At 43.3% G+C, this 18,612-nt stretch overlaps 1 protein-coding gene across 2 annotated transcripts in view; it reads right to left on the minus strand.

Annotated features, from left to right (window-relative positions):
• si:ch211-183d21.1 overlaps positions 1-17,835 on the minus strand; it is a 32,567-nt gene extending 14,732 nt beyond the window's left edge. The window contains exons 1-10 of one of the 2 annotated variants that reach the window (XM_021565182.2): positions 17,590-17,835; positions 15,846-16,740; positions 15,429-15,609; positions 15,186-15,325; positions 14,307-14,872; positions 7,919-8,192; positions 7,507-7,702; positions 6,466-6,650; positions 6,050-6,145; positions 1,419-1,568 (exon numbers count right to left, since the gene is read on the minus strand). In XM_021565182.2, coding sequence (XP_021420857.2) covers positions 1,419-1,568; positions 6,050-6,145; positions 6,466-6,650; positions 7,507-7,702; positions 7,919-8,192; positions 14,307-14,872; positions 15,186-15,325; positions 15,429-15,609; positions 15,846-16,686 — 2,629 coding nt within the window. In that variant the 5' untranslated portion in view covers positions 16,687-16,740; positions 17,590-17,835. Of the gene's footprint in view, positions 1-1,418; positions 1,569-6,049; positions 6,146-6,465; positions 6,651-7,506; positions 7,703-7,918; positions 8,193-14,306; positions 14,873-15,185; positions 15,326-15,428; positions 15,610-15,845; positions 16,741-17,271; positions 17,561-17,589 lie in introns of those variants that run through there. The other variant, XM_036946483.1, reaches the window with a different exon arrangement.
• Between the last annotated feature and the right edge of the window lie 777 nt (positions 17,836-18,612).

Raw genomic sequence — 18,612 nt, forward strand, 5'->3', positions numbered from 1 at the left:
AAAATGAAACGAAGATTGAACTCTTTGTCCTGAATGACAAGCATCACGTCTGGAGGAAACCTGGCACCATCCCTACGGTGAAGCATGTTGGTGGAAGCATCATGCTGTGGGGATGTTTTTCAGCGGCAGGGACTGGGAGACTAGTCTATGGATTTCACGTGACTGGGAATACAGATATGCATCTGTTGGTGACAAATACCTTTAAAAAAAGGTAGTGGCGTGGATCGGAAAAACAGTCAGTATCTGGTGTGACCATTTGCCTCATGTAGCATGACACATCTCTTTTGCATAGAATTGATCAAGCTGTTGATTGTGGCCTGTGGAATGTTGTCCCACTCCTCTTCAATGGCTGTGCGAAGTTGCTGGATATTGTCAGTAACTGGAACACGCGGTCGTACACATCAACCCAGAGCATACTAAACATGCTCAATGGGTGACATGTCTGGTAAGTATGCAGGCCATGTAAGAACTGGGACACATTCGGCTTCCAGGAAATATGTACAGATCCTTGGAACATGGGGCTGTGCATTATTATGCTGAAACATGAGGTGATGGCAGCAGATGAATGGCACAATAGTTGGCCTCAGGATCTCGTCATGGTATCTATGTGCATTCAAATTGACATTGATAAAATGCAAATGTGTTCATTGTCCATAGCTTATGCCTGCCCATACCATAACCCCACATGGGGCACTCTGTTCACAATGTTGACATCAGCAAACCGCTCGCTCACACAACGCCATTCAGGTGAAATGAAGAACGCTATCTTCTTCATCACCTAACGTATTGCACAAGTTGACTGCCGGTAATTTACTTAAAAAGTAGCTACAATTATACAAAGTGTATTAAAACACTTCAAAAGAAAGTTTCAAATGGTATTGACAAACACCTGGTATACCGCCCAAGTCTAACACTCACTCGTCTTTCCCTTTCATTTTAGTAGACACATTTTGTCAAAATGGTAAAATCACACAATGCAACAAGGGATGTAGCCTACAGTCAGAGATACACCATGTTGATTGGCAGGTGGAATGATGTCCAATGGGGTTGCAATGTAAAAGTGGGAGGCAAGGATCAGGTCGGCTCCATTCCTCCTCGCTCGGCAGAGATTTCAGAAAAGCTACAATTGTGAGCTATGTCAGGGGGGCTGACATAGTAAGGGGGGCTGACATAGAAAGGAAGAGAAGCAAGAATAACCAGAGGATGGGAAGGAGTGGCTCACCTCATTTGCCACTCTACTCTCCAACAGACACTTTTGATAGGATCACCTACTTTCGAAAGAACCTAACGAATCCCCACATGCAAAATATAAAATAAAATAATTGAAAGAGAACCTCCCCATTTCGGATAGTTTTCTTCCGCTTTGTGCCTCGTTAACACAACAGAGTTTAGTGAATGTTGTTCAAGCGGGGGCTCACCAGTGCTCATGCGTCGGTCAGTAGCCGGGCCGTTACAGGTGTCCCCCTGGGTGGGGGAGGTCTGGAGGATGAGGGCCCTCTGGTGGTCCGACAGGGCCTGGATGTTTCCCTGCACACGCAGCCACCCGGCAGCACAGGAGAAGTTGGCCACTGACACACACACACACAAAAATGACTCTACTATTATAGAAAACATAAAACCAAATCCCACATCCTATTGCACAATGTTATGTGAGGGTATATCAATTAGGAAATGTATTATGAGTGTGCCCCAGTGGACGCTCATGAGAGGAGGAAGGGGAGGACCATCCTTCTCAGTAAATCTTTTTTTTATGTATATATATTTTTTTACATTATCCTTATTAATCAGACTGGTTTTTACATGGACGATACATTGGAGATAATATAAGACTGTATATCCCAGTCTGCTGTCCCCATATGCTTCAAAGTACTGGATACAATAGAACACTAGGAAATATCTGGGAAACCAGGCCTGGTATTCATAGCTGAATTTGAAAAGGCCTTTGATAAAGTACGACTGGAGTTTATATACAAATGCCTGCAATACTTCAATTTTGGAGAATCTCTTATAAAATGGGTTAAAGTTATATATTGTAACCCTAGGTGTAAAATAGTAAATAATGGCCACACTTCAGAAAGATTTAAACTGTCAAGAGGAATAAAACAAGGTTGTCCACCATTGGCATATCTATTCATCATTGCCATCGAAATGAAATGTTTGCTGTTAAAATCAGAGCCAACAATAAAATGAAGGGATTAGAAATCCAGCGCTTAAAAACACAGGTGTCATTGTAAACTGACGATTAATGTTGTTTTCTTTTAAATCTACAAATAGAATCCCTCCACAGCTTCATATATGATCTAGATACTTTTTCTAACATCTCTGGATTAAAACCAAATTATGATAAGTGTACTATATTAAGTATTGGATCACAAAAAAAATTACTTTTACATTACCGTGTAGATTACCAATAAAATGGTCAGATGGGTATGTGGACAAACTCGGTATAGATATCCCGAAAGAAAGACAATCTCTCACAACATTACATTTGAATAGAAAGTCAACAAAAATAGACAACATGGAAAGGAAAATACAGTCTAAGTCGGAAGTTGACATACACCTTAGCCAAATACATTTAAACTCAGTTTTTCACAATTCCTGACATTTAATCCTAGTAAAAAAATCCCTGTGTTAGGTCAGTTAGGATCACCACTTTATTTTAAGAATGTGAAATTGTCAGAATAATAGTAGAGAGAAATATTTCTCTCAGCTTTTATTTCTTCCATCACATTCCCAGTGTGTCAGTGGTTTGCATACACTCAATTAGTATTTGATAGGATTGCCTTTAAAATTGTTTTACTTGGGTCAAATGTTTCAGGTAGCCTTCCACAAGCTTCCCACAATAAGTTGGGTGAATTTTGGCCCATTCCTCCTGACCGAGCTGGTGTAACTGAATCAGGTTTTGTAGGCCTCCTTGCTCGCACACACTTTTTCAGTTCTGCCCACAAATGTTCTATGGGATTGAGGTCAGGGCTTTGTGATGGCCACTTCAATACCTTGACTTTGTTGTCCTTAAGCCAATTTTGCCACAACTTTGGACGTATGCTTGGGGTCATTGTCCATTTGGAAGACCCATTTGCGACCAAGCTTCATCTTCCTGATTAATGTCTTGAGATGTTGCTTCAATATATCCACATAATTTTCCATCCTCATGATGCCATCTATTTTGTGAAGTGCACCAGTCCCTCCTGCAGCAAAGCACCCCCACAACACGATGCTGCCACCCCCATGTTTCACGGTTGGGATGGTGTTCTTCGGCTTGCAAGCCTCCCCCTTTTTACTCCAAATATGACGATGGTTATTATGGCCAAACAGTTCAGTTTTTGTTTCATCAGACCAGAGGGCATTTCTCCAAAAAGCACCATCTTTGTCCCCATGTGCAGTTGCAAACTGTAGTCAGGCTTTTTTATGGCGGTTTTGGAGCAGTGGCTTCTTCCTTGCTGAGCGGACTTTCAGGTTACATCAATATAGGACTCGTTTTACTGTGGATATAGACTATTTGTTACCTGTGTCCTCCAGCATCTTCACAAGGTCCTTTGCTGTTGTTCTGGGATTGATTTGCACTTTTCGCACCAAAGTATGTTCATCTCTAGGAGATGACCAAATACTTATTTTCAACCATAATTTGCAAATAAATTCATTAAAAATCCTACAATGTGATTTTTTTTCTCATTTTGTCTGTCATAGTTGAAGTGTACCTATGATGAAAATTACAGGCCTCTTATCTTTTTAAGTTGGAGAACTTGCACAATTGGTGGCTGACTAAATACTTTTTTGCCCCACTGTATGTATGTATGTATGTATGTATGTATGTATGTATGTATGTATGTATATATATATACACAGTGCCTTGCGAAAGTATTCGACCCCCTTGAACTTTGCGACCTTTTGCCACATTTCAGGCTTCAAACATAAAGATATAAAACTGTATTTTTTTGTGAAGAATCAACAACAAGTGGGACACAATCATGAAGTGGAACGACATTTATTGGATATTTCAAACTTTTTTAACAAATCAAAAACTGAAAAATTGGGCGTGCAAAATTATTCAGCCCCCTTAAGTTAATACTTTGTAGCGCCACCTTTTGCTGCGATTACAGCTGTAAGTCGCTTGGGGTATGTCTATCAGTTTTGCACATCGAGAGACTGACATTTTTTCCCATTCCTCCTTGCAAAACAGCTCGAGCTCAGTGAGGTTGGATGGAGAGCATTTGTGAACAGCAGTTTTCAGTTCTTTCCACAGATTCTCGATTGGATTCAGGTCTGGACTTTGACTTGGCCATTCTAACACCTGGATATGTTTATTTTTGAACCATTCCATTGTAGATTTTGCTTTATGTTTTGGATCATTGTCTTGTTAGAAGACAAATCTCCGTCCCAGTCTCAGGTCTTTTGCAGACTCCATCAGGTTTTCTTCCAGAATGGTCCTGTATTTGGCTCCATCCATCTTCCCATCAATTTTAACCATCTTCCCTGTCCCTGCTGAAGAAAAGCAGGCCCAAACCATGATGCTGCCACCACCATGTTTGACAGTGTTCAGGGTGATGAGCTGTGTTGCTTTTACGCCAAACATAACGTTTTGCATTGTTGCCAAAAAGTTCAATTTTGGTTTCATCTGACCAGAGCACCTTCGTGTTTGGTGTGTCTCCCAGGTGGCTTGTGGCAAACTTTATATGACACTTTTTATGGATATCTTTAAGAAATGGCTTTCTTCTTGCCACTCTTCCATAAAGGCCAGATTTGTGCAATATACGACTGATTGTTGTCCTATGGACAGAGTCTCCCACCTCAGCCGTAGATCTCTGCAGTTCATCCAGAGTGATCATGGGCCTCTTGGCTGCATCTCTGATCAGTCTTCTCCTTGTATGAGCTGAAAGTTTAGAGGGACGGCCAGGTCTTGGTAGATTTGCAGTGGTCTGATACTCCTTCCATTTCAATATTATCGCTTGCACAGTGCTCCTTGGGATGTTTAAAGCTTGGGAAATCTTTTTGTATCCAAATCCGGCTTTAAACTTCTTCACAACAGTATCTCGGACCTGCCTGGTGTGTTCCTTGTTCTTCATGATGCTTTCTGCGCTTTTAACGGACCTCTGAGACTATCACAGTGCAGGTGCATTTATACAGAGACTTGATTACACACAGGTGGATTGTATTTTTCATCATTAGTCATTTAGGTCAACATTGGATCATTCAGAGATCCTCACTGAACTTCTGGAGAGAGTTTGCTGCACTGAAAGTAAAGGGGCTGAATAATTTTGCACACCCAATTTTTCAGTTTTTGATTTGTTAAAAAAGTTTGAAATATCCAATAAATGTTGTTCCACTTCATGATTGTGTCCCACTTGTTGTTGATTCTTCACAAAAAAATACAGTTTTATATCTTTATGTTTGAAGCCTGAAATGTGGCAAAAGGTCGCAAAGTTCAAGGGGGCCGAATACTTTCGCAAGTTACTGTATATTAGGGGATTGGAAATGATGCAGACAATTACATTAGAAGCTACAATCTGACTGCAATATTAAAGGTGATCCACCCCCTAAAAAGTCCCCTCCTGTTCCCAGTGTCAATTCCTTCCTGATATGAACTGAAGCCATGTCTCATTTGTCGTCTAATCCAGTGGCGCAATGAATGTTTCCTCTCCAAGCACCTAGTAGCCCTGTCCATTTTCTCTCATTAATGTATGTAGAGTCTTCCCAGTCAAATCCTGTCCTGCCCTCAGTGGAAGTGTTGGAACTCTTTTCCAACACCATCCATCCATGATGAGCCTGTCCTCCACAGAAGCTGCTGAACACCTCAACTCATGCCTCATTCAATCACTGCTGTGATCCTATCCCCACACTAAGTAGCCCTCTCATTCCCCATAATATGTCTATTAAATGTTTTAGGTTCAAATAAAACAACGTTTTTTTAAAAACACACTTTGTCCTCTCTGTGCGTTCTGCACCTATACCGTGGGTCTGCCATGTTCAAGTCACCAGCCTCCACTAGTGTGCCCTTGTTTGCGACCCTGTGTGTGTGTTGTCTCTGTAATGCAAGAGTGTTGTGTCTCACCCTGCAGGTAGAGGGCAGAGATGCCACAGTGACATCTTTCTTCCAGGTAGCCAGCCACATCCATCTCACTGTGACTCTGCACCAGCCCACTGCAGTCTGACACAGAAAGAGAGCAACAGATAGAGAAAAAGAAGAAAAGAGTGAGCTTTAGTATGGTTAAGGACGGTACATAAGCCATTAGAGATACTAATGATTTGAGACCACTTGATTGAACATTATACTATGTATTACGCACTTAAAAATGCAACACCTCGAATACGCTATATCAGACAAACTGTCTAGTCATGCAGCAGAATTATTCCTCTAATCATTCCGGAAATGTGTGCTACTAGCGTCAATTTCCATTTACACTTCCCTTTTCTTAAAATACTCATAAAAAGCCCAATTTCCCAAGACCTATGGATGACATGGCTTACTTCCTGGGTGCTCCTGCCAATCACCGGAGAGGGGTGCCAAGCATAGGTCGATGTCGCTGGAGAAGGCGGGGCTGGGGCAGATGTTGGTCAAGCGTGGGGTGGGGGAGGAGCTGGTCCAGGAGGAAGGGCTTCTCGCCTCACAGCAGGAGCAACGGCTGAGAGACACAGGACCTTCCTCCACTGACCTGTAGCGTACACAGAGATGCGCGTGCACACACATGCAAGGTATATTTATTGACACTAAGGCCTAGATTCAATCAGATTGATGTTAACTGGCGATAGTAGACATCCACATAGCTGATGTTCGAGATGTCGGAGAAGCTGCGTTTGAGCTGTCAAATCGGTGAGCAGCTGTTCTTGTGATCATTGCCACGAAGCCATACCTGTCCCACTCGCGTTAGAAGTTCAAAACGAGAAAGCGTAGCCTATATAGAAATAGGGCCGGGACGATACCAGTATCACTGGAAACCAGCTTTAACGTTGGAAACAAACATCATTATGTTGTCATCCAGTCACCTTTAATTTATTTTCCAAGCTATAGCCCACAATATTTTACATACAGCAGGTTTATAAAGGACCAAAGAGTATGGTCTGCTTTGTGTTTTCATTTTTGCCATGGAAAGAATATTGCGATACTGGTATCGTCTTGGCCCCAATAGAAATAATGTGCTCAAATTGAAAATCATTCAACATCAAAAAATAATGAGAATTTCTATCAGCCTAATTGTGGTGTAGATTACATCTCACATTCCATTGTTCGAACTTGTAAACAAGGCTGCATGCCATTTCTCTTAATCCGACTCGGTGCAGTCAATGGCAATGTCCGGTTTAGATATAATTGCGGCAGCCGCTTGTGGATTTGACAGCTTTCTAACGCATTTCCACCTCTGACACTGTAAAAACATCAGCTATGCGGATGTCAGCTAAAGCGGATCGGACTGAACCGGGCCCGAAGAAAAGACTGTCTAGCTTCACTTGACCTATATACCTTGATGAAGAGTTTTATTCTCAGTAGTAAAAACAAGTGGATTTCATTCCTACCTGAGTACAGGCATCACCTGCTGCCCTCTGGTGGCTGAGAGTTTAATGAGAAGTCTCAGGTCATTACTGAACACTAGGGTGTCTCGGAGAGTGCTGTTGGTTAGGGTGGTACCAGCTCTACACACAGTGACTGTGTCAGAACACAGCACTACGGCTCCATTGGCCGGAATTGTGGCCCCCTCGGGAAACACCTGGTCTGTGAGAGAGATAGCGTAGAGATTATAGACCATGTGAGGGAGGGAACGTGTGAGAGAAATATACATTTTTGTTGTTCTATTTGTTCCGTTTATTTCTTTCCAGGTTACTGTTTATTAGGGCAACAAAACGTTTCAAAATGTTGTGCAAATAGTCCCTCCCCGTTTCACACCATTTCTTTTTGATTCATGCCTAGTGAACATCACCCTGCTCTCACCTGCTCCGGTGACGTTCCCGATGAGGTAGAAGCCGTTGTGGTCGGTGAAACTGGTCAGGGGTAGGGCCATGGTCGTACCGGTTCGATTCTCTTCAAACACTGTCAGGACCAGGCCCTGTAGGGAGGTCAGGGGCGGTCCTAGCAGCTCCACAAACCCCCTCTGCCGGCTGTGGTTGGTCCAGCGAGCACCGCCCACCTCACTGATGACCACACCCTCAGGGGGAGGGGGTGGGCGGGGACAAGAGTTCTCCCTCAGAGGTGTGGGTGGGGCCACCTGAAGAACAATATAATTGATAGGTGTTCAATGGTACAATAGCTTGCCAATTGAACAGGTGCCCTGGCTATCTAATAGACAGACTGGGGCCACGTCCGAAATATCTTCTTTCTAGTACACGGGAAGATGCCAGATAAGTAAATGTTTCCTTTCTAGTTAAGCAATGGCCAAACAATGAGCAAAATACAACTGGTTAGAGCAGGGTTGTGCCGCCGATGTCATACTTGTATTCGTGATCGTATCCATTTTTAAAATCACACTCGTAATCAGATTTACTCGTGATCGGAAAACCCAGAAGTGTGGTTTAAATGCAGGTAAAGCCGATACCACAAGTGCACATTACTGCACTATCACTCAGAGTGCATCTCAGAGCACATCGTTATGAAAATGCACATGATTTACTTACTCAGTCCAATTATCAACAGGCGGCTAATAAATAGCCTAATGCATGGCTGGCTTCTACTGCCTGCATTTATGCCAGGATTTAGAGATGAAGCTAGGCTAATTTGCTTGCCCCATATATTGTTTCACTTTTTCACCCATATATTGTTTTCACTTCTTATGCCACAACATTTGATCAATTAAAATAAAAACAACCTACATTTGTCATTTTACTTTCTAATGATCTGACGCTCGGTAAACATGCCTGGGTGAGAAGAAATAATAATAGCAAGCAAGCATGCATGCAGTGGCTTGGATCACGAGAGACGACGTCAGCAATGGACAGACAAAGTAGACCTACTAAACAACCCCAAGTAGACAGACTAAAACAACCATATAGCCTGAGCAAAGTCAACAGGAAATAACCTAGATTGAACAACAACGACTAGCTACGGATTCTGATTTATATACAGTGTTTGGAGAAGGGGAGACTTGTGTCCTAAGACGACTGACTGTGTGAGTGTCTGTTCGGGGAAAATGAGAGTGGCTTGTTCTAATCCAACCACCCCGTTTCTTTACAGACAGAAGAACTAGCCAATAGGTGTTTGGAGCACACAGCACTTCACACTGTTTGAGGGAGAGAGAATCGCGAGTGAAAATTGATTTTTTCCCCCAATCACGGATAATTACAAAAATACCCGTGTCATATTCCTATTTGTGAAATTCTCCATATCCGTTACAATACTTGTTTTGTCTGAGTACTCGACACAAGCATTTCGCTGCATTCGTAATAACATCTGCTAACCATGTGTATATGAACAATACATTTGATTTAGAGTGGTTCCATTCCAATAAGTTAACAAAATTGGAAGAGAGATAGATTTTTATAGTGAAAAGACTGCAAGTATCATTGAGGGCAAAGGGCATGGCATATTATGGTTGTTTTAGCATCCTTATTTATGTAATTATACTGAACAAAAATATAAAATGCAACAGCTTCATATATTTTACTGAGTTAAGGTTCATATAAGGAAATCAGACAATTGAAATGAATTATTTAGGCCCTAACCTATTGATTTCACAACTGGGAATACAGATATGCATAGGTTGGTACCTTAAAAAAAAAAAAGATGGTGAGCCACACCCCTATCTGGTGTGACCACAGTTTGCCTCACGCAGCGCAACACATCTCCTTTGCATGTTTATTGTGGTCTGTGGAATGTTGTCCCACTCTTCAAATGGCTGTGCGAAGTTGATGGATATTAGCGGAAACTGGAACACACGGTCGTACACGTCGATCCAGAGAATCCCAAACATACTCAATGGGTGATATGTCTGGTGAATATGCAGGCCATGGAAGAACAGGGACATTTTAAGCTTCCATGAATTGTGCAGAGATTTGTGCAGAAATGTATTTATATAGCCCTTCGTACATCAGCTGATATCTCAAAGTGCTGTACAGAAACCCAGCCTAAAACCCCAAACAGCAAGCAATGCAGGTGTAGAAGCACATTATCATGCTGAAACATGAGGTAATGGCGTCAGATGAATGGCACGACAATGGGCCTCAGGATCTCGTCACGGTATCTCTCTGCATTCAAATTGCCATCGATAAAATGCAAATGTCTTGGTTGTCCATAGCTTATGCCTGCCCATACCATAACCCCACTGCCACCATGGGGCACTCTGTTCACAACGTTGACATCAGCAAACCACTCGCCCCTACTACGCCATACACGTACGTGGCCTGCGGTTGGAAGTACAGCCAAGTTCTCCGAAACAACATATGGTAGAGAAATTAACATTCTATTCTCTGACAACAGCTTTGGTGGACATTACTGCAGTCAGCATGCCAATTGCACTCTCCCTCAAAACTTGAGACATCTGTGGCATTGTGTCGTGAGACAAAACTGCACAATTTAGAGTGGCCTTTTGTCCCCAGCACAAGGTGCACCTGTGTAATGATTAGGGTTGCAAAGGGTCGGAAACTTTCTGGTAAATTTCAATAAATTTCCCGGAGTTTTCCATGGGAAGATAAGCCCGGGAATTTAGCATAAATTCAACAAAAAAAGTTAGCTTATAACAGTGACCCTTTTTTGTGGGATACACACAAGGCAATTCTAGGTCTTGTGGCATATTTTGGTTAAACTATCCCCAATTCAATGGAATTGCAACCCTGTGTGAAGACTATTCACACAGCGAACTGTGTGAAGACTATTTCTTCCTAACAAAGACAGCCAACTTCGCAAAACGGGGGATGATTTAACAAAAGCGCATTTGCGAAAAAAGCACAATCGTTGCACGAATGTACCTAACCATAAACATCAATGTCTTTCTTAAAATCAATACACAGAAGTATATATTTTTAAACCTGCATATTTAGCTAAAAGAAATCCAGGTTAGCAGGCAATATTAACCAGGTAAAATTGTGTCACTTCTCTTGCGTTTATTGCACGCAGAGTCAGGGTATATGCAACAGTTTGGGCCGCCTGGCTCGTTGCGAACTAATTTGCCAGAATTTTACGCAATTATGACATAACATTGAAGGTTGTACAATGTAACAGCAATATTTGCCACACGTTAGATAAAATATGGAAGGGTTCCGTATTTCACTGAAATAATAAACGTTTTGTTTTCGAAATGATAGTTTCCGGATTCGACCATATTGATGACCAAAGGCTCGTGTTTCTGTGTGTTATTATGTTATAATTAAGTCCATGATTTGATATTTGATAGAGCAGTCTGACTGAGCGATGGTAGGCAGCAGCAGGCTCGTAAGCATTCATTCAAACAGCACTTTTGTGCATTTTGCCAGCAGCTCTTCGCAATGCTTCAAGCAATGAGCTGTTTATGACGTCAAGCCTATCAACTTCCGATATTAGGCTGGTGTAACCGATGTGAAATGGCTAGCTAATTAGCGAGGTGAGTGCTAATAGCGTTTCAAACGTCACTCGCTCTGAGACTTGGAGGAGTTGTTCGCCTTGCTCTGCATGGGCCGCGGATTTTGTGGAGCAATGGGTAACGATGCTTCGAGGGTGGCTGTTGTCGATGTGTTCCTGGTTCGAGCCCAGGTAGGGGCGAGGAGAGGGATGGAAGCTATACTGTTACACTCTCAATACTAAAGTGCCTATAAGAACATCCAATAGTCAAAGGTATATGAAATACAAATGGTCTAGAGAGAAATAGTCCTATAGTTCTTATAATAACTACAACCTAAAACTTCTTACCTGGGAATATTGAAGACTCATGTTAAAAGGAACCACCAGCTTTAATATGTTCTCATGTTCTGAGCAAGCAACATTAGCTTTTTTACATGACACATATTGCACTTTTACTTTCTTCTCCAACACTTTGTTTTTGCATTATTTAAACCAAATTGAACATGTTTCATTATTTATTTGAGGCTAAATTTATTTTATTGATGTATTATATTAAGTTAAAATAGGTGTTCATTCAGTATTGTTGTAATTGTCATTATTACAAATACATTTCTTTATTTTATATCGGCCGATAAATCGGTATCTGTTTTTTTTTTTTGGTCCTCCAATAATCGGTATCGGCGTTGAAAAATCATAATCGGTCGGCCTCTAATTGGAAGAGATTTCTGAATGTTCTTCGCCCAGCATACACTCCTCCAACCAGACCTGCTTTATCTACTCATTTGCTGGATGCAGAGTTCAAGTGAAAGTCAAGAAAATCATAGAGAAAGTAGACTGATGGGTGGTCGAATGTTCGTAGGCAACGAATAATTAACTACATCATCTCCACCCCTCAATCAGTATTCTACAAGAGCACAGACACAAGGGACAACAGACACACCGGTCTCTACACTGAAGATGAGCTGAATGCAGTCAAAAATGACCTTGGACAACAGAAGGTATTTGCACTGGTGACAGACAATGCTGCGAACATGAAGGCTGCTTGGTCTAAAGTGGAGGAGTCCTTCCCTCACATCACACCCATTAGCTGTGCTGCTCATGCATTGAATCTGCTCAAGAACATCATAGCACTGAAAACAATGGATACACCCTACTAGAGAGCCAAGGAAATTGTTAGGTATGTGAAGGGTCATCAAGTTATAGCTGCAATCTACCTCACCAAGCAAAGAATAAGAGCACCACATTGAAGCTGCCCAGCAACACCCGTTGGGGTGGTGTTTTCATCATGTTTGACTGTCTCCTGGAGGGGAAGGAATCTTGCCAAGAAATGGCCATATCACTGCCGATACGGCCAGCCCAATCAAGAGGATCCTCCCGGATGATGCATTTTGGGAGAGAGTGGTAAGCAGCCTGAAACTCCTGAAACCTATAGCAGTAGCCATTGCACGGATTGAGGGAGACAATGCCATCCTGTCTGATGTTCAGACTTGGCTTGTAATGTAAGAAAATAAATATATATGTATGCTGGCAAGAGCATCCTGTCTGGTGCAGAGATCAACAAGGCCTATGGTATCATCACTACCATGTCTCGCCACCTTGGCCTGGATGAAGGCAAGGTTCTTGGCAGTCTGGCGAAGTACACATCCAAGTAAGGGCTTTGGAATGGAGATGCAATATGGCAGTCGTGCCAACATATCTCATCAGCCACCTGGTGGAATGGACTTTGTGGATCTGAGGCTCTTTCCTCTGTTGCCTCTATCATCCTCCAAATCCCACAAACATCAGCCGCCTCAGAGCGCAACTGGTCCTTGTTTGGGAACACGAACACCAAAGCACGCAACAGGCTGACCAATACAAGGGTTGAACAACTGGTTGCCATCAGGGCAAATTTGAGGCTTATTGAGCTAGACAACAGGCTAACCTCAACAAGGTTGGAAAATGACAGTGAAGATGAGACCTCAGAGTCTGATGTTCAAGAGGTGGACATTGAGGAGGTCCAGGGAGAAGACATGGAAGCCTGAGAGGAAGACAACCAAAGCTTTAGTTTCTAGACTATCATTTTACGTTGAAAATGTTTTTGGGAGATGCGATGGATCATAGGGGGTCATTCAATATTCCCTTTCTTTTGTTGTTCAGTGAAATCATCCCATGTGAAGAGTCAACTCATTTAATTAAAGTTCAATTCGTAACTAAATAGTTTTATTTCTATTGGAAGGATATAATCATTTGCAATTAGGTCTACTTATGACCAGTATCTCTACCTGCACATGACCATCTGATCATTTATCACTCCAGTGTTAATCTGCAAAATTGTAATTATTCGCCTACCTCCTCATGCCTTTTGCACACAATGTATATAGACTCTATATAGCCTACCTGGTTAAATAAAGGTGAAATAAAAAAAATACATAAAAAAAAATATGGTAAAAGGTTTATGTTTCTGTCTCCATATGACATCTACATTTAAATGGTATTAATATTAATTTGCATATATTCCCATTAATTCCCATGTACTCCCACAGAAAGTTTCCACCTCTGAATATTCCCCAAAATGTGCAACCCTAGTAATGATCATATTGTTTAATCAGCTTCTTTATATGCCACACCTGTCATCTGGATGGATTATCTTGGCAAAGGAGAAATGTTCATTAACAGGGGATGTAAACAAATTTGCACACACAGTTTGATAGAATACGCTTTTTGTGCGTTTGGAAAATGTCTGGGATCTTTTTCAGCTCATGAAACATGGGCCCAACACTTTACAATGTTGGGTTTATCTTTTTGTTCAGTGTACCATTGCTAAGGCACTCTGGAAAATAGCCTCTGCTGATGTAATACAGAAAGGGGTCCTCACCACGAAAGCAGACTGGTCGGCGGGCAGGAGGCCGTTACAGCGGCTCAAGGCCTCGTCTCCTGGCTGCACGTCCGAGTCCTCCAGCAGGGGGAGCTGTCCTGGGGTCAACGCATCGCTCAGCTCCTGGGTGTCCTTGTCCGAGCCCCTCAGTCGGTACACCACCGCGTCTAGCAACCCCTGGGTGGGGATCCCTGTCTGAAAGGCAGAGGGCGGGCCGAAGGGGCTGCGGTACAGGGCCACTGCGTCCGGTCCGTTCTGGATGGTGTTGGGTGGCAGGCGGATCGAGGGGGCTGGGACCAGCCTATCACTGCCCACCAGGAAGTAGCCCTGGGCAGTGGTGAAGTGGCCTGTGAGGCTGATCTCGCGGTAGGGCTTGCTGTTGTGTCCGCTGAACAGGAGGAGCCACACGGCCTGCAGAGAGACGCGGCGGCCCGACGGGTGCCACAGTTCGATGAACTCGCCATCCTCGGCTGAGCCCGGGTTGTCAGCATTTACCTCGCTGATTAGAAAGTCTCCCCGACCCCAGGGAGGGAGGTGAGGGGGCACTTCTGTACCTCCAGGGACCACTGAAGAGCGGAAAAATTAGATTTACCAAATAGCAACAGGTCAAAACTCACTACTATTTGGATACATTATATTGTCTCCTCAATTTGGTAACTATTTACATTAAATTGCTCTTATACACATGTTTGTAAACACATATTGTTAGATAGCAATTATACTCTATTCAATGTATGTTCATTATCCTAAATGTTTATTGAATTGGCTATGATTGATTAGAAGCTAATCGATTTGCCTATAAGCACTAATGTGTATCACCAATCGAAAGCATCCCCAATGTAAAGGTGTCAGTGTGATAGCGAAATATGTAACACTCACCAGTGGCGTGAGGGCAGATCTTTGGCCATGGGCACTGGTTGGGCTGTCCGGGGGTTTGTGGCGCTTCCCAGAATACACCAGGGTCCCTGGTCCAACTGGCCACACCACAGCGACTGAGGTAGAGGCCTCCTTCCCCAAACCTGAGAAAGACCAGCAAGGTTAGTACTTCAGCCTAAGAAAGATAAATGGATGGATGATTGATAGATGGATGGGTGGCTGGATGAGTATGGGTGGGTGGATTACCTGGCGCTGAGCTGATAGGGCTGTCTGCCTGGTATAAGGGTCTCTGTGAGGTTGGCGCTGGGTTGGTTTCCTGGTCCAGCGAACACAAAGGCGTCTAGGGGCTGCGTCTGGCTCAGGGGGCTGCCTACAGGGAAGTCCGAGGCCTTGCCACTGTACAACGCCACTGCCCCCGACTCATCTCCTGATGTATAACATTGTAGAACTTAATCACTCAACATAGCTTCCACACCAACAAACACGGCACTTTTCATACACAGGACGTGAAACAATTTGCGTAGATATAATTTCACACACAAAATACACAGGTCCAGCTCCTTGACTCATAGAAATCTCTGCAAGACCTCCCAATGAAGAGATATGAAGCTTTTCTCAGCCCTGAAGACCAGTAGGAGCTCCTCCAGGTACAGGTTCACTGACCTTTCATGTTGTTCTTGTCGATGGTGATGGAGATCAGGCCTTCCCTGGAGGTGTGCACGTCGACACTCTCGCTGACCATGTCCGTCCGCCCGTCCAGCACCAGCAGCACCAGAGGCCCTGCAGCCTGGGACTCGCTTAGCTCCACAAACCCGTCCACCTGCCCCCCTCCCAGCTTCAGCTCGCTGATACGCGTGGTGGCAGTGCTGGGATCAGGGGGGATGCAGCGGTTGCGTTGGCCAGGTGATGGCAGGTCCACCTGGAAGCCCCAGCTTTCCCCAGAGATCAGGCACCTTTCGATGGACTCATCCCCCTCGTGGGCCCCCTCGTCCTCCACGAAAGCCGACTCCCCTGGGGTCAACGTCTCAGCCAGGACCTCTGCGCCCCCGGACCGCCGCGTCATGTACACGATGGCATCCACCAGCCCCACGGCTGTGGCGTTCATCTTCTCCCCGTAGCGTGCCGCAGACGTGTGGTAGAGCGCGATGGCGTCCGGGCCATTCTGGACGGTGTTGGGTGGGAGGGGGATGGCCGGTTTTGGCTGCATGTCCACCGAGCCAACCAGGAAGAAGCCCCGGTCGTCTGTGGTGTGGCCCTTCAGGTCCAATACTTTGTAGGCTATGTTTCCGTTTCCATTGTAGAACACCAGGGTGTAGCCTTCCAGTGAGGCCCTCTGGCCGCTGGTGTGGTAGAGCTCAACGAACTCAGTGGTGTCCAGTTTGGGGTTGTCTGCGTTGACTTCACTGATGATGAGGCAGGGATCTCCCCAGACTGACGCAACCAGACACACGGACAGGCAGACAGCGTATGTTGCGACCAGGCGAAGGGTCAGTCTTACCATCATGGTTAACTACTTCCCCAAAAATGTCAGTGCTAAAATGCATTAAGGGTTGAAAGTCTGAAAGATGAAGAAAATTAAGAAGAAACTTTTGAGGCACAAAAACAACAAATATTGACTAGAAATCACAGAAGGTGAAATGATGTTGTGGTGAGGATATCATAACGGTCTTCACCACCCAGACAAGGGGCAAACTCAAAACTACATTACTGTTTATCGGTTTTTACAAAAATAGACAGAATGCATGTTGCATTCTAGGCTAGTAGTATCTGATGATTGAGTCGCCAAAAACAGGAAGATGATCGGGAATGTATGTCTTAAGAGTTACAGTGTGGGTAAATCCTGCATTTCTTGGAAAGCACACGTAGACTAGGATACATTTATTTCATCCAAATTAATTTAGGCCGTGGCTGCGGATTAACGCAAAAATTGTTCAACTGTGATTTGTATTTTATTTTTTCTCACTAGTACTAGGACAAAAACATGTTTTATAGCTTCCTGGACCTTGAATTAACCAAATAGTAGCTGTAATCTTCGGTAGACAACGTTAAAATAAAAATGTGCGTAATTACATTTTCGATCGTTTCTTACCAAACGGTAGACCAGGGAATCACAACGACAGTGAATTTTGGCTCGAGCATCATAGCGCATAGAAAACGAAGAAAGTTGCCTGCTAATTATTTATTTTTTAAATGCTTAACTAGGCTGCTACTATACGTGCTCTGTAGCTATAGAGTGAAAATACTGGAACGGAATATCTTCAGTTAAAACCCCATTCAAGACCACTACTTGTTGCATAGAAGACGATATTCAAGTCACGGCTATCGCTATCTCAACGACGAAACGGTTGTCATTCGAGTTCATCAGTGCCACACAGGGTTAGGGTTACAAAGTAGCGACGTGACTTACTGTATTTCAGTGTCCCCGTCCACGACGAAGGGAGTATTGAAACAATGTTTCCAATCCAAACAAATCTGCTTTCTTATTCCGAGAGATATAATAGTAAACTTTGTTTCAATCTCTGCCGCTCCCAGCGTCGTCTGTCCACATTGACAAAGCACTTTCTCCCCCCTCTCCCGTGCGTGGGCGTTCAGGGGGGGGGGGATGATCCTCGGGTATCCTTCTCGTGCTGCGTAACATTCCATGCCATTCAAATTCAGCTCTGTGGTCTGCCTGTGTTTTACACACAAAAAAGGATATATTGGCCTTATGTTTAGAAAAGTGATTTTATTAGACTTTGGCGTGTTTACATTTTTATTAAAGGAGGCAAGGTGGGACTTTTTAAATGTTCAAATATTTAAATTTGTAAAAAAAATTAAATATTTTAGGGGAATGTTGACCTACACCTTGATTTATATGGCCTGTAGGCCCCTGATAATCCACAAGGACTGCGAAACACCTTGGCCACGGAGCACCAACAAGTTGGCTATTCCTAGCTGGGTGACCTCATCTAATATGTTCTTGGTTAACGAGCATGAAGAAAAATATGAATCACATATTTTTACGATTCACAAGTGTCTCTAAATGTAGGGCCAAGTCTACCCCTGACTTTCCACATCTGCCATTTTACATTGTAGTTTGGACATTAAAGTTACTTTATTTTATTAAAATCAAATCAGTTGTATTTGTCACATGCACTGAATACAACAGGTGTATAATATTGTCTAAACAACAACGTCTAGTCGTATATCTGCGCTGAATCATTTTTCCTATTGAGGTTTTGAAAACGGCTGACTTCAAGAGTGAATGCCCCTTAATTAAAGCAACTTCTCGTTTTGAAAATGTAATGTGTGGCATTGATATGAGTAAGAAACATGTATTCTACTGTCAAAATTGACTACAGTGTAAATATGATCATTTTTGTCATAAAGTCGTTCTCGTCCAAAACGGATATTTGCAAAATAATACGAAAACATGGTGTCACAGAATGAA

The sequence above is a fragment of the Oncorhynchus mykiss genome, chromosome 16 (assembly GCF_013265735.2).
Source record: "Oncorhynchus mykiss isolate Arlee chromosome 16, USDA_OmykA_1.1, whole genome shotgun sequence".
Taxonomy (NCBI): domain Eukaryota; kingdom Metazoa; phylum Chordata; class Actinopteri; order Salmoniformes; family Salmonidae; genus Oncorhynchus; species Oncorhynchus mykiss.